General features: G+C 34.2%; 1 protein-coding gene across 1 annotated transcript in view; it reads right to left on the bottom strand.

The window, feature by feature from the left end:
• Nucleotides 1-4,841: 4,841 nt before the first annotated feature.
• LOC111047303 (ATP-dependent zinc metalloprotease YME1L) overlaps nucleotides 4,842-21,352 on the bottom strand; it is a 30,786-nt gene continuing 14,275 nt past the window's right edge. Inside the window, exons 9-15 of the mRNA XM_039428541.1 lie at nucleotides 18,884-19,016; nucleotides 18,331-18,433; nucleotides 17,987-18,121; nucleotides 14,576-14,782; nucleotides 12,418-12,600; nucleotides 9,494-9,655; nucleotides 4,842-5,474 (exon numbers count right to left, since the gene is read on the bottom strand). Coding sequence (XP_039284475.1) covers nucleotides 5,319-5,474; nucleotides 9,494-9,655; nucleotides 12,418-12,600; nucleotides 14,576-14,782; nucleotides 17,987-18,121; nucleotides 18,331-18,433; nucleotides 18,884-19,016 — 1,079 coding nt within the window. The 3' untranslated portion in view covers nucleotides 4,842-5,318. The remainder of the gene's footprint in view (nucleotides 5,475-9,493; nucleotides 9,656-12,417; nucleotides 12,601-14,575; nucleotides 14,783-17,986; nucleotides 18,122-18,330; nucleotides 18,434-18,883; nucleotides 19,017-21,352) is intronic.

Genomic DNA, 21,352 nt, shown 5'->3' with positions numbered 1-21,352 from the left:
TAACGAGTATTTGAACTCCAAGTAAACCGATGTGAATAAAGCGTCGAGTTTACTTGTGACCACTGACCATGTACTCGCCAACCCGAGGGTTTACTATAGGAAGTACCGTATTTACTCGCGAGACAACTGAATTCACAAGAAAGGCAAGTAAATACTTGTAGCGCCAAACAGACTACTACGCATCATATCTGTTGTGACTTGTTCTGTTTTCGCCGCTAAACGCCGATTGCACGTGAGTTAAACGCCTATAGCACCAATGACAGTCGGAATGCAAAATTTTGAAGCCCAATCTGCCTTGGCCTGATCCATATCTTCCTTCAATAGTGCGTGTTATCCTTAAATCATCGTGTTATCGGATGGGCACGTTAAACTGTCGGCCCCCGCTGAATTATGACAGTCGTAAGGCCCATTGATGGCTTAATATATTCAGGCGGTGGGACCTTCCCGCAAGGGACCCCCCACCAACAAAAGCCATACGAATTTACTTTTTAGTGCGTGGAAATTTAATCCAATCTTCAGACTTCGACACTATTTTATCCAATACACTTGAAAATGTTCTGCTTACGGTACTTCTTTCAAGTGTTGTCGTTGGCAACACCACTTTGGAATCCTGGATCACTAAGGTATCTCAGAAAAATTTCCATCTTTTTCTTTGCAGTTAATCCTCCACCACTTGCATCAGTTTTTTCATCAAAAAAGTGTGAAGTGAGAAAATCTACGTTTTCGCTCTCAAATCGTTTTAGTCCCTTAGATAGATCGGGACTTATATCACGCCGGTCTCTATAACGTTTCACACCATGCAGGTTCATAAATGCAGCCAACTCTCGTGTACAAGTACGACTGCAAGTCTGGGGTCGGGTTGACTTGCGAATGGACGAGGGTCATTGGGCCATTGCTAATGTTTTTTCAAATTCAAATAATCTTTATTCCTTCTTTACAACATAGGTACTTTACAAAAATAGCAAGCGAGATACATATAGTACACGGAATTCCCCCACAAAGACCAATCGTCTGCGTGTGGAGGAGAGTTCCATGGACAACACATTTGCAATCACTAAATATTTTTTATAATAATTACAAAGTAAATTAATATTTTTTTTAAAAAATAAGTAAAATAAAGAAAGATTACTTATTCATAATGAGAGAGGATGGCTCTGAGACCGTGTCACGCTGGGTTACAAATAAGAGAAAGGACTATAATTTATCATTAAAAAAAAGAAGGAAAAATAACATTTATGTCGTGTCAAGAAAAATCACTTAATGATTTCAAGGAATTTTATCTCTACAAGGGTTGTTGGCGGGTGTACCGAGAGCAGAGAAGGGCTTCAGCTGCCTCCCAGCCAATGCTATATAGCCACCTGTCGACACCCCTTCTATACACGGCCAAACAGCACACCTCAGCCTCTCTGATCTCATTTGGAATGTTTCTATATAAAATGTGTGCTAAGTAATATGAATTTGTGATAGTCGTTTTCACTGTGTAGATATATTTAAAAAATTCAAGATTTTGACAGTACCAGCTATTTACATTCTTGAATGTTTTATGTATGTAAAAATAAATTTAGCAAGTATTTCTGTAAATAGCAACATTCACAACCATTACACTAGAAATTCTGAATCTCTTAGAGTGAACCAGTGCAATTATGCAAATACATTGAACTGTTTTAAGGAGTTTGGTATAAGAGCTTATAATAAGCTTCTTGCACATTTAAAAGAGCTAGAAGTGGGTAATTTTAAAAGAGCCATAAAAAAGATGTTAATAGAAATATGTCCATATAGAAAATAGGAGTTTCTAATTTGAGGGCATTTTGTTTGCTGTTTGTATGCTTGTGTTTGTAAATTTATTTCTTTGAATGTAACAACTTTTTATTTAGGTACTATGTTTAATCTATGACGATGCTATGCATTTGTATAAATGTTTTCTGCAATAAAGAAATCTTGAATCTTGAGTATTTACTTGCTATAGAAGTATTTAGGTACTTATTGCGTTTATTCACACCAAAATTGGCATTTTTCGGGGGTTTACTAGCCTCTCAAGTATGTACTCGCGAGTAAGAGTAAATACTTGTTTTATTCACTTCAATTTTGGCGTTTACTTGTCATTCAAGTATTTACTTGTCCTACTCGTTTTTATTCACACCGCCCATTGTGACCATTTGTGGATGCTCAGCTGACCACTCTTTTTCGCCGGAAAAAAATTTGGAGCAATGGCAAGAAAATGCCAATGAAGACGAGCGTTGGCAAACACTCTGGCGCTCGTCGTCATTTGTACGCATTGGGCGAAAGTGTGGATGCGGCGTTAGTCGAGCGAAGGAGAGTGGCCAGCCGAGCATCCACAATGGTCTCATTCAAGAGTGAATGGCAAAACCAAAGTGGCTTATCAACTTTGGCCAGCGTCTTCGCGATAGTGTGTACTAGGCTTAAGGGTATGATCACATTGGATGCACGTATGTGCAAGTGCACATCATGCTTGACCATGAGAAACAAAATCTGGAAAGAGCCACACTCATATCATCGCTCCACTGAACTCGTGCACTTTTGCTGGTGGCGTTCAGCTTCAGTGTGAACATCTACAGACAAGTCACAACGTGTTTCTTTCTATGGGTCTTTCTAGATTCTTATCTGCGCGCTTGGTCATACATGATCTCACGTCAACTTGCACCCAAAGTGATCATACCCTAATTCTCCTGCACATTCTTAAGTACGACACATTCGTATAGCGACAATATTTTTGGCAGATCTTACGATCCATTTTTGTATGGTTGTTGACCATTGTTCGAACATTCACTGAACCAGTTTCCTCGAATTTGCTTACCACATAGCAAGTAGTCCTCTAGGAAGAAGGATTATTGCAACCGTAAAATGGACGAAGCTCTTGAAACATCGTTTGCACAGAACATATTATTTTGATATAACAATTATTCCATCATTTGTATTAGGACTACTGTTGAACGCTATTATAGCTTTTCACAGCAAGATGAAAGATGTTGAACCAATTAGATACCTAGTAGCTTCAAATTGACGGCCGCAATCAGCTTTCAAACTCAGGAAGTCAATGAAAAAGCACCCAATATAATTTCCATTGATATTTCAGAATTATTTTCAGTACGGTAATGACACTTCTCGATTTCGCATATTCAAATGAAAATGATGCCAGCATATTTACTATTTTTCCACGTGTTAGAATAGTAAATATATTTATTCGAGTAAATATATATATTTAAACGATGTAGCAAGTTCCAACTTTCGACTTGAGGTTAGAGTCATTGTCCATTTATGGATTTGTACGAGTATGTTGAATAATAACTTTCGAATGCTTTCAACAATCAACTTAAAAATGTCAACACATATTCTTCAAACTTAAAATCATATAACTTGAACAGATCGAGTTCGTTGGCCAACGCAATTTACCTACTCCTTTGTCCTTTAGATAAAGGATATAAGTAACAGAATAAGATTTAAAGTGTATTAAGAGAAATTGTAGTAATTTATCATTACAAATCACCAGTGAGCTGTATTATTAATTGCATACAATTAATAACTCGATGTAGCTTAAACTATTTCTCTTGACTTTCCACCGCTTTCAATATTAGAACAGCTGACAGAATATGAGCGGCATTTTGAGCGAGTTCTGTAGCCCGGGGGCTCACTAGCATATAGAATATCCTTACACAATAATTATAATTTCAATTTTTCAAATCTACAAACTTTAAAAGAATAGCAGAACAGCAAGAATAGCACAAAACTGACTAGAATTCGGACGAGTACTGGTTTAAAGAATTATCTGAAAAATAGTCGACAAACTTGAAGTCAAGTCTCAGAAACAAACGTAGAATGATATGGTAGCGCTATAGTGAGGTCCACGTTATAATGGCAGTGGATAAAGATAGAAGAATAGCGATGCCGATTCTCTGAATTAATTAATTATATTTCTACACTGTCAAAAACATAATTGGCATCGTTGTGGACCTAGAAAAGGATAGTACCACCGGCTTTGTCAAGTGATAGCAAAGCCAAAGTTGATCAAATACTGTCATTATAACGTGGACCTCACTATAGGTTTGGCTACTATCAAGAAGCAGAGAAACTGAGTTTTTTTTCTTCATCCACCAATTATAGAATCTCAACTATAGAATCTCAACTCAATATAATAGTAGACTAATCAATACTACAGTAACTATATTACTGTAATATAGTTGATATAGTTACTTTAATCAATACTAGCCAGAGAACCCATGGCTCAAGTTGATGTGTTGCGAATACATCACTCTTATAGTCAGAAATACACTTCAAGTAACACCAAAGATTACTTTCATGTTGAAGTCACCCATTAACCTCCCGAGATTATTTCAAAAACATTTCAAGGAACGCAAGTAACATTCAAAACAACTAATAATGGTATCATTTACTGAATAATATAGATAGGGATTTTAGAAAAATTTCATGAATGAAAGTAGTTCCTTCAAGATACATTACTCGCCCATTACAAGAAAATAATATTAAACGGACCATCATTTCAAGAATGCTGTTGATGGATATTTCATTATCGGGTTAGCCATGTAAAATCGGATTCAAGGTAGACAGCAGCTTCTAAAACAATTTAGGTAAATATCTTACATAAATATTGGATGATGGAATAAGAATGGAATATAATAAACTACTTTTAAGATTTTCCCTAAAATTTTCAAACTGAAAAATTATTGTTGAGTAAATCAACATAATTTAGTAAGTACGCTTTCTAATTTTCATTTGTAGAATTGGATAGACGACTATGACTAACAACTTGAATCGATTGTCCTTTGATTGAAGAAGGTTAAAATTCGAACCAGGTACAATAACAATAATGTCAAAATGTTGAGGAAAATTTTCCCCGTATAATGTACAGAATTTTTCAAACACAAACAATAAGTATAAAATACGAGGAAGATTCTCCAAGCGTAATAATATCAAATGAATAGAATAATTGAGAAAGAGTTGAAGTACTTGAAAAGTGCTTAATATTAGAAGAAGAGAGTAGAAAAATAGAAGTAAAAGAGACTACAAATAAATTAACTAGATTTCAGAATGATCAAGCATACGATAGGTTTCTGTTTGAGAAAGCTATAGCCTGTGTTTCATAAATAATAATAATTATTTTACAGTATAATACTAAATCACTTTCATCAATTTTCACTAGTCATTCGAAATTTATTGACTACAGTTTTGTTTTTGAAGATCGCGAGCGTGCTAATTGTAACTGAGGTTTACAAAAAAAACATTGGATACAAAAAATTTGTCCAACTTTCAATTTCAGATAAATCTTTAGCGTGGATTTCGTCTCATGTGGGCAGATTTTTCTGAGTGAAAGTTTTCCCTTGCATAATGGCTGTGATTTCTTCAGCATCGAGTGTCTCGTACTTTAAAAGTGCTTCGGCAAGCATTTTATGCTCTTTGGCGTGAATTTTCAGAATTGATTTCGCTCGCTCGTACGATTCCTGAAATTAAAAATGAATAATATAAAAAACTTGGTTACATACCAGCATACTACTTATAATATAAGTTGACGGCTTGGCGCATCAATAACTAGAGAATGTTGATAGAATGGAAGATTTTGTCTTGTAGATGATAAAATGATATTCGGATAATTTTGCAATTTTATGGTTAGATTTGCATTTGTGATATCAAATGCATAAAAAATAATTGTCATATTCCGTGTTCTATCATCCCCATATTAAAAGAGTAATGTTGCTATAAATTCTATGATGGAATTTGGAATGAACATACTATGATTGATTCAACTGTATGCTGAAATATACCATCTAATATACCAAACTACACAAAATATTTCCGTCTATACTCCAATTTTATAGAACCATGGCTTACTCTATCTATAGTAGGCTGTGATAGAACACATTTTCTTTCGTCTTCAATTTTAAATAATTTCAAGACAAATCATTCCTTCTCAAAACTTAGGTTGTTATTTTTTTCTGGATAAAGATCCACTAGAATATCCTAATGATACATAGCTCAAATTTGTATAAATTAGTATAATAGCTCAAATTTGAATTAATCAACTCCCCTAGTTTAAATATTCAAAAGACGAAGTATATTGCTTTTTCAATGAGTATTGCTGGAAGAGAAGAAACGAGCTGTGTACTTAAACTGCACATTAATTGTGAGAATTTTAACAATAATCTAGTGTAACTGCCCTGACATAGAAAAAACAGCCACATCAAATACCTAGGTATAATTATTATTATTATTGATGAAGGATTTTAATGAAAAAGACACACATGTGTAAGCGATTAGTTTGTATCTTATAACTTCAATAAATTGCGGTCCATACTCATAGATGCAGTTACCAATGTTAAAAATGGTCTACTTTGCAATTGTACAGTCCTTACAGCAATATGGATTAGTGGTTTGGGGGGGGGGCATTCAACTCTCATCTATTAGCTCTATTTGTAATGCAAAAAATGATAATAAAAATAATACTAAATGGACCAATTAATACACCCTTCTATTTTTTCCAAGCCTTTATTTTTTTTATTTAATTGCGGATGATGCCCACATGAGCTTTTTGCTTGTGCGTGGGTAATGGGAAGTGCGAAGGTGAATTATGAGATGATCAAACGTCCATGCTTATTCGATGGGACTCGAACCTGCGACCAGGTAGCACTAGCAGACTGAAGGGTGCAATGCCTAGTCAACTCGGCTTATCTGGCCGGCTCAATGAAATCAAAGTGATGATTGTGCATATATTAAACGTTTTTAAATACTTTCAGAGTAACAAAAAATATTTTTTTAAAATAAATAATAAATAACAACGAACCAGATACAATATGAATAAATACAAATATTATGACTCAGATCTGACAATCAATAGACGAAATAGTATAAGCAGCTTATTTATAGGCTATAACACCAAAAATGATTAATAAATTTCCAACTGATCTCATTGAATTTCCATTTTATAAAAACTTGCCCAAATAATATAAGAGACTTGATTTGCCAGAATTTTTATTTCAATTTGAATATTTTGTGATTTTTTTTTGTACAGGGTGCTTGAAGAAGAGCTCCCTAGTTGTAGGTGTAAATTTAATGTGGAAATTGATTTAAAATTACATCAACAAGTACATACAATGAAAAAGAGAACCTTCAAGTTTTGTTCAAAATAATACACTTCAACATGGGATCCATTTGTTGCCCTAAACACGTCCAGACGATATTCAAGTTCTCGCCATGAATTCACCAGCATATCAAGTGTAAATGTCCCAACCGCCGTGACGATTCTTTCCCGTAAATGGTTCATGTCTCGGATTTCTTTACTGTACACAACATTTTTCATGTTTCCCCCCCACCAAAAAAGTGCAGAGGAGTTAAGTCCGGGCTTCGTGGTGACAAGCAATTGGGCCAGCTCTCCCTATCCACGTTCCCGGAAAGCCCGAACTCATCTGAGAGAACTGTTCCCTGGCGCCGACTCAAGGTCAAGCAGATCTGCTAACTGCAGGGGGACAAAACTTGGACAGTTGCTGAATCAAACACTACAAACTGGAATAGTTTATATAACTTTTTACACATTCTATGACATATTAGAACTAAGGAGTTATTTTCAAACACTCTGTATAAGAAATACGATTTGCCAGAATTTTTATTTCAATTTGAATATTTTGTGATTTTTTCGTTTGAGAATTATGAGTTGCCTGAGTTTTTATTTCAATTTAAATATTTTGTTTTTTTTGTTCATATAAGAATTACGATTTCCGTCATCCTATTTCCCATAAAATGTTTTCTGTATACCCTTTATGTCTTTATACCCTGTCTTTTAGGGTAATCAGATTTATATTCTTAATTATATTCCTGTATACACTGTATATATGAATAAGAAAGAGAGTGCCGTAGTTTTATAGTATAAGATACTCAAGAGATTTTTTCATTTTGTTGTGAATTTTGTTCCAATTCTACGTTTTATTATTTTCCATTCTGTTCAATTCTTTGCTTCTGTGCTAACGCAATTTAAATCAAGTTAAGCGTATGATAATCTTATATCCTACTCCCACTGGCGAACAGAGTCATCTTATGCCAGTGGTTTTTTTCTATTATTAAATTTTAATTGAATTGTATTGTCATGCTGAACTTTATTTGTATATGTATTTATATGAGTGTGAAATAAATTTGAATTAGAATTTTTTTTGAATCAGCTCTAAATATTAAACAATTATGAATGTCTTGAAAGCTATCTAACGAAACTATTCAGGCCTGACTAAAACTATAGATTTTAATTCTAAGAAAACAATATTTTATTTTACATGCAATACCATGGAACATTGAAGTAACTCAAGCAATAATTCTGATTGAGACAATACTACTTCAACACTAAGGATGGAAACATAGTGGAGCGGCGAAAATAGCTTAAAGATTGAGTGTTGAATATATATAATGCATGTATTTAAATGGTGGCGCATATAGTGGAGCGGTATGTTCTGGCCATTCCAAAACATGCATTATATTCAACAATCTCAATCTTGAAGCTAACTTCACCGCTACACTATTTTTTCACCCTAAGTGTTGAAGCAGTATTGTCTCAATCAGAATTATTGCTCCAATCATTCAATGTTCCATGATATTGCGTGTATAATAATTATTGTTTTCTTAGCATTAAAATCTATAGTTTTGTTAAATAGCTTTCAAGACATTCTTAAGGCTGTGCAAAGGCTAAAAATAAACTTTCTACTCGTGATATTTTTCGAAGTTTTTCGATTTGAATATCAGCAAGCTATCAAAATTATAAAGTTTTCTCAGGAAAACATATTTTCCGATCATTACTTTTTGAGATATGAGCGACTGCAGTTTGACTTTTTGGGACAGAACATTTCAAATTCGGTACGATATAAATCCACGAGATTTAGAGAATGGATTCTTCATGGTATATTGCTGATCTAGTGAAACAAAAACTTTCTGAAAATATCAATTTTTGGAAAAGTTATTCAATTTACCAGAAATAAGCGAAAATAACAACTAAAAGTTATTTTTGGTTATTTTTAGTAAATTGAATAACTATTTTCATAAAAACTCATAATTAAATTCATATTTTCAGAAAACTTTTGTTTTACTAGATCAACAATACCATGAAGAATCTATCCTCTAAATCTCATTGATTTATCTCTTACCGAATTTGAAATGTTCTTGTTAAACTTTAGGCGCTCATATCTCAAAAAGTAATGATCAGAAAAAAAATGTTTTCCTGAGAAAACTTTTTCATTTTGATAGCTTGATGATATACAAATCAAAAAACTTTGAAAAATATCACGAGTAAAAAGTTTATTTTTTGCCTTTGCACAGCCTTAATTTTCAATATTCAGAGCTGATTAATTTGAATTTTAGGTATATATGACCCAACAATACATAGCTCCACTGTTTAATCCCAAACCCATTACAGGATTAACACATTAAAAGCTACATCCTAAACATAATTATAAATAAACTATATTATTAAAAATAGCAACAAACTTACGAGCATTATTCTTCTGATTTCGACGTCCAACTGTTCGACAGTGGAAGGACTGACTTCGTTGACAGCAAAGTAGGCCTTGTTGCTCGGATCGTAGGTTCTGAGTCCAGCCTTGTCGGACATGCCCCACTCCTTCACCATTGACGTTGCTATCGATGTCGCTTGCTGTCAACAACGTAAATACACTTCTTAATTGGCTGCCAATTATACGTATATGAACAACGCAAATGCATTGCTACCCTGTAATTTTTTATAAAAACCAATATTTCTTTTGTTAGGACGCTTTTTTGTTATTTAATTTATTTTTTTCTCATTTTATTTTACTCTTATTTATTTTAAATCGAATTTTTGAATGAAGATGTTGTAATGTTTCAAGGAGACATATAAGGGTTTAACCTGTTGTCTCCATGTATGTATTTATTTAAATAAATATGTAAATAAATAAAGTAATCAATCTTCTGTCAAAATTTGTGTTTATGAAGCACCTACTAGATATTTTGAATTACGACGGAAAAACAAAAATTACTCCTGAACACTGCTGATGTAACACTAGTAGTGTTTTGAATGTATATTTTCCAAGTCACTTATGTAGGCCTACACTGTATTGACATGAAAATCAAAAGGAATGACTCTGTTAAACATATTTTCCCCCGGTTAGGCATATTAAAAATTTATGGGCAATATATTAATAATGTTATAATGTACTATAGAAAATTTACTGATTTTAAACTAAGAAATAGTAAATCACATTGTCATAACACACGATCAGGAAGAATTGTTCAGACATAACTTGGAAATATTTAAAAAGAGGACAACTTATATGGGTGATAGATACTTTAGCATGCTGCCCAGTAATTTGAAGTGTATTGAAAATATAAGATGTTTTACAGCTCATCTGAAGGACTATCTGGTGGGAATGTCTTTGTACTCCTTTCAGGAATTTGATCAGGAGTAATTTTATGCTATTTCGACATTGACTGTATTTGTGTGTTGGTTTGTTTTTCAATTTTATCTGTTTAATGTGACAACATGTGTAATGTGACAATGGTTTGTTCTTTTAATTTTATCTGTTTAATGTGACAACATGTGTAATGTGACGATGGTTTGTTCTTTTAATTTTATCTGTTTAATGTGACAACATGTGTAATGTGACAATGGTTTGTTATTTTAACCTTCTCTGTTTAATGTGAAAACATGTGTAATGTGACAATATTCAATGTACTTGTACATATTTGATGAATAAATATGATTGATGGGGGTGGCTAAGGCTGGCCAGGCCACTAACGGTAATACATGCATGATACACATATATTGTTGTGTCATCGCAGGGGAAGGCTTCGAGCATAATTTTTTGAGGTTGGGTTTTTGTATTTCAGAATTTTTCTTGTTTATTTTTCTTCCTGCTCTATTTTAGGTTAAATTATTTCTCTTTCATTATGATTTGTAATTTTCCATCGGCTTATTTGTTGTTTATTTAATGTTAGACTAGCAGGTAACCCGTACTCCGCAAGGGTCTATTTTAAAACATGACAAACTGAAAACTTGACCGAGTTGAATCTTAAAGAGTTTGAAATAGGCCTAGAGCCATCCAAGCAAAATTTCAAATTAATCAGTTCAGTAGGTTAGACTTGATAATGCGTCAAACATAATTATTTCCTTATCCCGTACGTGTATGAGCCAGTTCTTTCCTTTATCATAGTATAGATATGTTCTTCAACTTGATGCTTACCTAATAAAGTGACAGAACTCAAATCTTGTTTAGAAACCTTCCTAAACTTAATGTCAACCTGACAAAATTAGACTGGTTATTAATTTATTTGCCAATTTTAACCATTTTTTCCAAAGAGGTAGTCCCTCTAGATTATAGTTCTATAATTATTAACATAATGGTATTTTGATGGAATGGAATTTGATCTCTAATTCTAAAAAATCTAGAAGGAAAATTGAAATTTGGGCTTCGAGGTGCACGAGATTGATATTTTTAGAATCTATGTGCAAAATTTGGAGATCTACCGTAAATCATTCCCGTTTTTCCGGTATGCAATCCACAAGTTAACATGTTTTGATGCGAACAACAACAAACTAAAGCTGTGTTCACACCAAAGTTATTAACAAAATGTTAATAACTTAATAGTTATTAACAAAATGTTAATAACTTAATCTTTATAGATTCTATTAGATTTAATGGAACTTGACAAAAACATATGTTCATCATGTGTATGATAAGTTATGTTCAATCTAATAGAATCTATAAAGATTAAGTTATTAACATTTTGTTAATAACTTTAATGTAAACGCAGCTTTACTCTCTTTTCTTATTATAAAAAGCCTCTCGTTGATGACAAACATGTGTATGTACATGATAAATATGAATGTTTCACCGTTAGTGGCCAGCCTTAGAGAAAATTTTGAACACGGACCGAATAACAAACTTACTTCTAAAAACATAGATGTTGTAACATAGGTAGTTTTTTGAATGTTTTAATTTCATCCTTTATTGTCGTGAAAATTTTTACAAATACATGGACATCGCCAGGTACATATACGAGCAAATACCACAAAACAATAATTACAGCCATACAATAGACTAGATATTAGACATTATATTACATACAAATACAAGTTCAGTCAATAGCCACAATTCAACATGGATATAATTTATTATAAAAGAGGCCATTTAACACATTCATGTACTTATCAACAGAATAAAAGCTTTATCAACTTTTTGGTGGAGACTACTCTTATTTATCTTGAAATTAAAAATCTAAGTACCTTTTTTTAAAAAGTTTATTCACAACATGCTTCATTATATTAATGCCATTTTCAAGTTAGTGAATCAAAGTTTCCAAAAAAGGGTACTTGGATCTCTAATTTCAAGATAAGTCACTTATGTAGGCCTATACTGTTTTGTGATGAAGGTGACTAACCTTGAGATCACTGGAGGCACCGGACGTGATGCGATCGGGGCCGAAGATGAGCTCCTCGGCGGCGCGGCCTCCCATCATCGTGTCCATCATGGCCAGCAGCTGCGACTTGGTCACGTGGTAGCGCTCCTTCTCAGGGATGTAGGCCGTATGGCCTAGAGACGGCCCGCGCGGGATTATCGTCACCTATTACCAACATAACACATTCAATGTACTAATGCTCCCCAACCAATGCGCGGTGCACACCAGAGAAACGCCATGAAACACCGTTACGTGGTATCCGTACCATGTAGCCGTTCCTTGTAGCATGCACACCGAAGAAAAGTAATCTACTTTAGTTTCACGATGGATTTCGATGAAGAAGATGAGCACTTATCACTGTGTGCACCGCGCCTAACAATATAGTATCTAATAATTCAGTGAGATTCACTTCAATCTGTCAGCTTTGGATATTATGAATTTACTTCTGATATTATGAAATGATATTATATTATATCTTATTATTACTACTATTACTACTCATTGGGTCATATGAATAAAGTTGAGCATTTGCTTATACTTCTATAATATTGAGCATATGCTTCATTTTCTAGAATAAACGTAAGCAAAACCTTTTGCTCATGCTCATCAAAAAAATAGTTTGAGCATTTGCTCAAAAGTAAAAGCTTATGCTCAATATTGTATGAGTAAACTAGAGCATTCGCTCAACTTTTGAATCAAAAACTTCAAAAAGGTGGAGCAGCTTTTCACCTTTTGCTAATAGTAAAATGCCCCAACTAATTCGTATGAGTAAGAGGAAACTATACCAGATACGATCACAACCAATAGTTGAGAACTATAAAACTCTTTTTAGATTCAACCATGATATATATATTACTATTATTCCTACAAAAGTATAAATATACAAAAGATACCTATCCGATATAAAGATAGCCATCACAGAATAGGAAATAGGCATTTAAGAAGATGAGAGTGTAGACGATAAGAAGGCTATTGATATTATAAGAATATGCTGAAGATTATTATAGAGATGACATTTTTTCACGCTATTATTTCAAAATTCTAAACTCAACTAACCTAAAACTCTATTCATAAAAGAAAACAGAGCAGACGACGCAAACACAAGCGGTGTCTATACTTGCATATTTAGCGCTTACGTGAGCTATAAAAACAAAGTAAGGCCACAAAGGCGAATCAGCTGATGAAAAATATTTAAAATACGTGAGCATTTGCTCCAGAGTTCAGGAGCATAAGGTAAGAGTATAAGGTAAAGCTTATTCATATAAAAATGAGCAAATGCTTATGCTTCTACCTAATGCTCATGAGCAAAACCTTATGCTCCATGCTCATGAGCATATGCTCTGTTTTTATTCATATGCCCCATTGACTCTACGGTCCTTGAATTCTAGCTCTTCTAATTTCTGTTACATTGCTCGGTGGTCCATACAGATTATAGATTTTATAATTTTTTTCTGAGTCGACACCTATCAGCCACTAGCACTGGCCCATAAATTCTTCTTAGGATCTTCCTTTCCCATCGATTCAACAAAATCATATCACCACTTGTCAACACCCATGTTTCACAAGCATACATCACCACTGGTCGCAGCACTGTCCTAGAAATTTTAATTTTACTGCTCCAGCTTAATAGCCTTGATCTGTAGGCTGAAGTATGTTAAAAGTTAATATCTCTATGTTAAAAGTATTATCTTTCGAATTTTAGATTATACTATTCTATTGTTTATTGTACTTTCAAAAGTTGTCAGAATTGTTAGTATCATTTTTTCGCAAATAAATATATATTATTAAAATGTTTGAATTCAGGGCTACTTTCTTGTATTTATAAAATAGAATTATAGTACCATTTAATATCAATAAAATCAACGTAACGTTACGTTGCAATTTGTATTCTTGTTTTATTATTTTATTGATTTAAAGGGTAGCTTACTATAATTCTATTTTATAAATTTATATTATTACAATATTATATGTGTTCCAAGAGATCAAAAGATGTATAGGTTAATGTATAGATGCACTAATACCTAGGCTGATACCTAGGTTGTACCATTCAATTGTTTATTGCACTTGCACAAGTTGTCTGAATTGTTAGTATCACTTTTTGGCAGAAATAAATATATATAATGATTCTATTAATATTGACCTTGTGCAGAGGATGCGAGTCCTTGGTGAAGAATGCGACGAGGGCGTGGCCGGCCTCGTGGTAGGCGGTGATCTCGTTGGCCTCCTCGTCGGGGATGCGGGACTTGCGCTCGGGCCCCATGATTACCTTGTCACGTGCACTCTCCAGGTGCGCCATCGACACTGACTCCGCCCCGTCTATGGCCGCGCGCAAAGCTGCCTGGTTCACCTGCAACGTCACCAATTCATACAATTTGCTGAATAAGGATTGTCAATGGTGATAGTGATATTTTCGAGCTCAAAATTTATGTGTTTTTATAGATTTATTTTGTGAATTCGAATTTTGTTCCATGTTTTTACAAAAGATTTATTATAAATCTATCTAAATTTGAAATTGTTTTATTCTGATTTGTAGTTTAAGATTGATGATTTAGTGTAGAAATTGAAATGGACATAACTAGCATAGGTAATATTTGGACAATTTGAGACAAAATTAGGAAATTGAAGAAGTTTTGGGCAATAGCCTGTTTTTTCTATACCGACTATTGAATTGTTTGCTCTATCTAATAAATAAATAAATAAAACTGTTGTCACCACTTATTACATAAATAACTCTAACCGCGCACATTTGACAAATAGATTGTAGACTATGTAGAAATACCAAAATATTTTATCTCAATTATGAAAACTTGTTATGAAATCATTAAAATTATTGAATTTCAAGTTATTATTCAAGTTTTTGGACTATGTAGAAATACAATGAATTACCAGAATATGTTATCTCAATTATGAAAATTTATTGTTTAAATCATTAAAATGATTGATTGAATTTTAAATTATTTTTCAAGTTTTTGGACTATGTAGAAATATAATGCAATACTAGAATATTTCATCTCAATTATGAAAATGTATTAATAAATCTATAAAATTATTATCATTTATTGGTGAATTTGGACATAAAAAAAATATGGATGATATCAAATGGTATAGGGCGTTTATTTTCCAAATTTCACTGTTAAACTCAAGCCGATAGTCCTAATTTTTTCGTGTAGCTGGTAGTTTTTCGTACTGTGTAGTTCTCACATTCTAACCTGGACAAAACAGTAATAATAGACAGTAGTCGACAGTAATCAGATCGAGTTGACAAAAATTGGGTTGTAATTTGGCTATGGCCGCGCGCAAAGCTGCCTGGTTCACCTGCAACGTCACCAATTCATACAATTTACAACATCAACGACCTATACCATGGGATTATCTTCTCATGCTATCTTTTATCTTTGATTAAGGTTAGGTCAGGTCAGGGTTAGGCTTGATTAGGTTGAGTTGAGTTAGGATTTGGTTGTGTTATATTTAAGATATTATTTATTCCAAAAGTACAGATCGGGAGAGAAAAACTAAGGATACCCCTTGTAATACAGTATTTCTATTAATATTGCACCAGTTATAGCAGATACTATATAAGGCAATGAGAAAATAAAATTGGCAACTATGCTACCATATCATTTCCACTGAATTTATAACGTGAATCTCACTTTATAATACTATATGCCGGTTGCACAAAAGCTGGTTAAATTTTTATCGTGATTAATTCCACGAGAACCAAACAGAGAATCCGTCTTTTCAAAAACGCCTTCTCTGATTGGTTCTTGTGAAATTAATCACAATTAAGATTCAACCAGCTTTTGTGTAACCGGGCCCATGCATTTTATGCTATGTAGTTTATTCTATTTATGTAGTTTACGATATTTGCAGGCTTAAACACTAATTGAAAATAGTGGTATATAAACGAAGTACACAGTGTATATGAAAGATCCTCTAATACTGGAATACGTTTTCAAAGCTTCATCACTCTTGTTTGTCAGCCACTGTAAGCGCATATAGCTTTTGTGACAAATTACATGCGATTTGTGACAAAACCAACATTAGCGGCAGCATCTCTACGTTTACTCAAGTAATAGCTGCGGAAGTATATTACTCCTGTTTCTAGACAAGTTTTTCTCAAGCGAACAGTACCGTATTCATTAACCTGTAATGTTTCCTGCAATGTGATATCACTGAATAAAATTTGATTTGACTGCACATATTATTATGTGTAGGTTTCAATGGGGGCGCGACAGTCAAGACCGACGACATTCGAGACCTACGACCGTAGAGGACTGTTTTACAGTCCTCTACGGTCGTAGGCGTCGACTGTCGGGAGTGTACGAAAATTAGAGTGGCCTCAACTGTCGCCTAACGCAGGCGACATTTGAGGCCACTTTTTCAGGAGTCCTCTCCCGTCGTAGGTCTCGACTGTCGGGGCTGTACAAAAATTAGAGTGGCCTCAACTGTCGCCTAACGCAGGTGACATTTGAGGCCTCTTTTTCAGGAGTCCTCTACCGTCGCTGGCCTCGAATGTCGCTGGTCTCGACTGTCGGGCCTGTACAAAAATTAGAGACTCGCTTGCAGCAGGCGACAGTTGAGGACACATCCTACTGCGATTCCAGACAAAATACATTTTATAATGATTATAACTTCTGATTTGTTGAAAACTAAATAATGGAAACTTCCTTCATAAAAAAAGCATATGAACTTTGAAGGTAGATAGTGCTTATCCTTGAAGGATTATCAGAACGATCATCTTTGTGAAGAATTACAGCTTAATCAGTCAAGTATTTCAAGCGTGATGAGCTCACATACAAACAGACAGAAAGACAGACACCATCTCGTCTTATAGATGGATAGAAGATAGATAAATATTTATATTTGTCAATGAAGGAGGCATAATGCAGTAGTAATGGATTCCCATTACTTAAAAATATGTTTAGGGACCATCATCCTAGTACTGGAATGTATATGACTTGACCACCTTTGTTGACGAAACTCAATTGGAAAAGTCCTCTTTTTCAGGAGTCCTCTGCCGTCGCAGGTCTCGACTGTCGGGGCTGTACAAAAATTAGAGTGGCCTCAACTGTCGCCTAACGCAGGCGACATTTGAGGCCACTTTTTCAGGAGTCCTCTACCGTCGCTGGCCTCGAATGTCGCCGGTCTCTACCGTCGCTGGTCTTGACTGTCGCAGGACTCTTCTGTCGTTTGCCTCGTTTGACATCGACCCGGTTTCAATTATTGAAGCTTCTTAAATGGTTTTGAATGAACGGTGGTGCCAACACTTGGCTTTTTGACAGAGCTGTTCGACCTTGGAGTATTGAATAACAACAATAAGATGGAGGAGGCAAATTTAAATAAGGTATGGAAAGCTTTAAACAGTAGATTAATACTAGTTTCATATATAAACCAAAGATTATTTTTTATATTTGAATATTAACAAGCTACAAATTGACAGGGAGTAAGCTGTATTTCCATGACTAAATCTAAACTCGTTCCTTGGGACCCATTATACGGTTAGATATATTTGATGGTATAATAGGTTTATGATTGGTCTAGTGAATCTCACCATGTTCTCTAGGTCGGCGCCCGTGAAGCCCGTGGTGCCCCGGGCCAGCATCTCCACGTCCACACCTTTGCACAGGATCTTGCTCAGGTACAGCATCAGGATCTCCTTGCGGCCGACTAGGTCTGGCGTTGGAACCTAGACAAGCCAACAAGCATAAAATACTCATTTTTCGATAATAATTAAATATAATTCTATCAAGATGAATGGTGAAATGATTACACTAGACAAATAGATTATTTATAGAAATCAACGGTTCAATGAGAACCAGTTGATTGAAACAAAAATCATTTTCATAGATCGCATTCACCAAAACTCATAAATTAGTTTTTAGTAAGGCAACTTACATTGACTTCAACATCGAATCTGCCAGGACGTAGAAGTGCTTTATCAAGGTCATCACGCCTATTTGTGGCTCCTAGAACGATTACACCCTCATTCTGGTGAAATCTGAAACAAGACAAAAACAGCAATAGAAAAATAAATCAACTAAACACCAATCTTCTACAGCAATGTTTTTTCTTGTGTAATTCATCCCATTACCTAAATAAAGACGGAAATTAACTTTCAGGAGATTGTCAGGATCATACAGAATTTTCAATGATCTTATTCTACATATTTTATCATCCTTTCAACCATTCTTAATTTATTTTCATTTTCACAGTTCAATCGACCCATTTCTTAAAACAGTTTGGACATTAAATACAATAATAACTACATATGATAAAACATGTTACGCTTCAAATTGAAATACCACTAGCATAAAAATATTTATAGACATCAGTCAACATACAATACCGTTATTTCAATCAACGTTTTCTATCTCTCAATATAATTTTGAAATATTGCGTCTAAGTTTCTATGACAATATTACAAATCGTAGTAATGTTCATCACTTACCCGTCCATTTCCGAGAGCAGTTGATTGATAGTCTGATTGGCATAGGGATGCAGGACAGAGTTGGTTCGCTTGGCTCCAACCGAATCGATTTCATCGATGAATATCACGCAAGGCGTCTTGTCCTTTGCTGCTTCTACACAAACAAACAACATTCGAAAAATGTAAAATAATTAGAAAAAAATATTTCATATAAATCCGGAAATAAAGCAATGGCTTCAAAGTGGGATATTCTGGTACAATATTTGCAATATTTTCAAGAAATGTAAATCAGTTTTGTTAAGTATACATTTGATGATCATTAGCAATGAATGATGATTATTATCATTAAAAGATCATTAGCAATGATTTTCAGCTATTGAAAAAACATACCAAAATACACACAAAAACACTGAGATTTTAAACCAAATTGGTACAGTACTCCAAAAGCAACAGTTTTATCAAGTAGGCTAAACTCTGGCAAATTCTTTCAAACCTACATGAGAAGCTGTAAAACTATATTGAGGTCAAAAAATTGTCATTTCTTGATTTGTTATTGTTTGGAAAGCAGCTCATATTCTGATAGTTACCAAAATACTCTCTGTGTTAACTAGATATTGATAGCGGGGTATGACAACCGAAACTAGTTTCTCAATTCAGTATCTCAATGAGTTGTGACAATTTCAATTACAATTTACAGCTTCTAGAAAAAGCTGAAAAAAGGCTAAAGCCCAAAACGGTTCCAATTCTAATTTATACAACAATCCAAATTATCTAGGTTATATTCCACATTTCCTAGTTACACTCCAAATTGGACACTGAACTAATAAAATACTTACTGAACAGATCTCTGACTCTCCTGGCTCCCTGACCGACTAGAATCTCGTCAAACTCGGGCCCAGCCACGTGGAAGAAAGGCACCCCCGCCTCTCCCGCCACTGCCCGCGCCAGCAGGGTCTTGCCGGTGCCCGGCGGTCCCACTAGTAGCACACCTGACGGCAAACAACCATTACACCAACTCAAAACAAAACAACCAGATAAAAACGTGATAAATGGATAAAACAATTAGATAGATTTTAATAGATAAGATGGATAAAGTAAGGATAAAATACCATACATCTGAGTGCCTTCTTTTGAATCTTAAACACTCTGTCCATATTTTGTTGAGATGAATTACCCCATACTAAAATAGCATACCTAATATGAGATAGTATAAGTCCATGGTAAGCAGTTAACAGTAGTTTTTTATCATTCAGCCTAGCAAGCTGCCGCAGGACAAATACCCCAGATGATATCTTATTACATATCCTCTCAATGTAAGGATGCCATGTTAATTTCCTGTCCAATAAAATTCCCAAGAATGCTACTTTCTCTTCTTGGTCTAATTCATTTTCCTCTACAAACACATTTATTTCTCTATCCTCTACTGAATTATATTTACTTTTGAATTGTAGGAATTGACATTTCTTACTATTTATTGTTAATTGCCTTTGCTTCAAGAATTGGACAATTGACTGTACTCCAGTAAAAGCATTTATTTCTAGACTATCTAATAAATAATTGTTAAAGATAAGCGATGTGTCATCAGCAAACAACAGAGCTCTGTGATCTTTTAACTCTTTTGGTAATTGGTTCACATACAACAGAAACAGTAAGGGACCCAGAATTGAGCCTTGAGGTACTCCAGCCTGGACCTCCAGTTTTTGAGATTTAATTTTTACTATTTCATTCCCATCCACCTTGGTAAGCTCAACACACTGGTTTCTACCTATGAGATATGATTCAAACCATTTTAGTTCTATACCATTCACACCTACAGTTTTTAGTATTTCCAATAATATTCTATGGTTCACACAATCAAAAGCTTTGGATAAATCAAGAAATATTGCGGCTGCCTTCTCACCTGAATCTATTATATCTATTAGTCTTTCAACAAGGGATACTATTGCAGTCTTAGTAGATTTCCCTTTCTGGAACCCATGCTGTTCATCACATATGAAATTAATTTCTTCCAGGTGCATCAATAGCCTATTTAAAACTACTCTTTCAAAAATTTTACTTATTACATTTAGAATACTAATGGGTCTATAATTTTCAACTCTTTCAGAATCACCGCTCTTGAAAATTGGCAAAATTTTTCCTTGTTTCAGATCATCAGGGAAAATACCCTGCTCTAGTGAAGTATTAAGGAGATGCAATAAAGGGTCCAGTAATTCATTTTCACATTCTTTTAAAATTTTGCTTGAGACCCCATCCAATCCTACTGTTTTTTTGTTATTCAAATTTTTTATTATTCTTGACAACTCATCTCTTGATAATGGATGAAATTTAAATACCTTTTCAATTGGCTCAGCATTTAATGTAGTTGTATTATAAGTATTAGTGTTCAGTGACTTTTGGAGATTATATGCAACCTGTTGATAATACTTATTGAAAAAGTTACAAATGTCTATACTATCATCCATATAATTTCCATGTTCATCGATTATCCTA

The sequence above is a fragment of the Nilaparvata lugens genome, chromosome 5, assembly GCF_014356525.2.
Source record: "Nilaparvata lugens isolate BPH chromosome 5, ASM1435652v1, whole genome shotgun sequence".
In the NCBI taxonomy this organism is placed as follows: domain Eukaryota; kingdom Metazoa; phylum Arthropoda; class Insecta; order Hemiptera; family Delphacidae; genus Nilaparvata; species Nilaparvata lugens.
The sequence above is the reverse complement of the archived record's forward strand: the minus strand, read 5'-3'. Positions and strand labels throughout refer to the sequence as shown.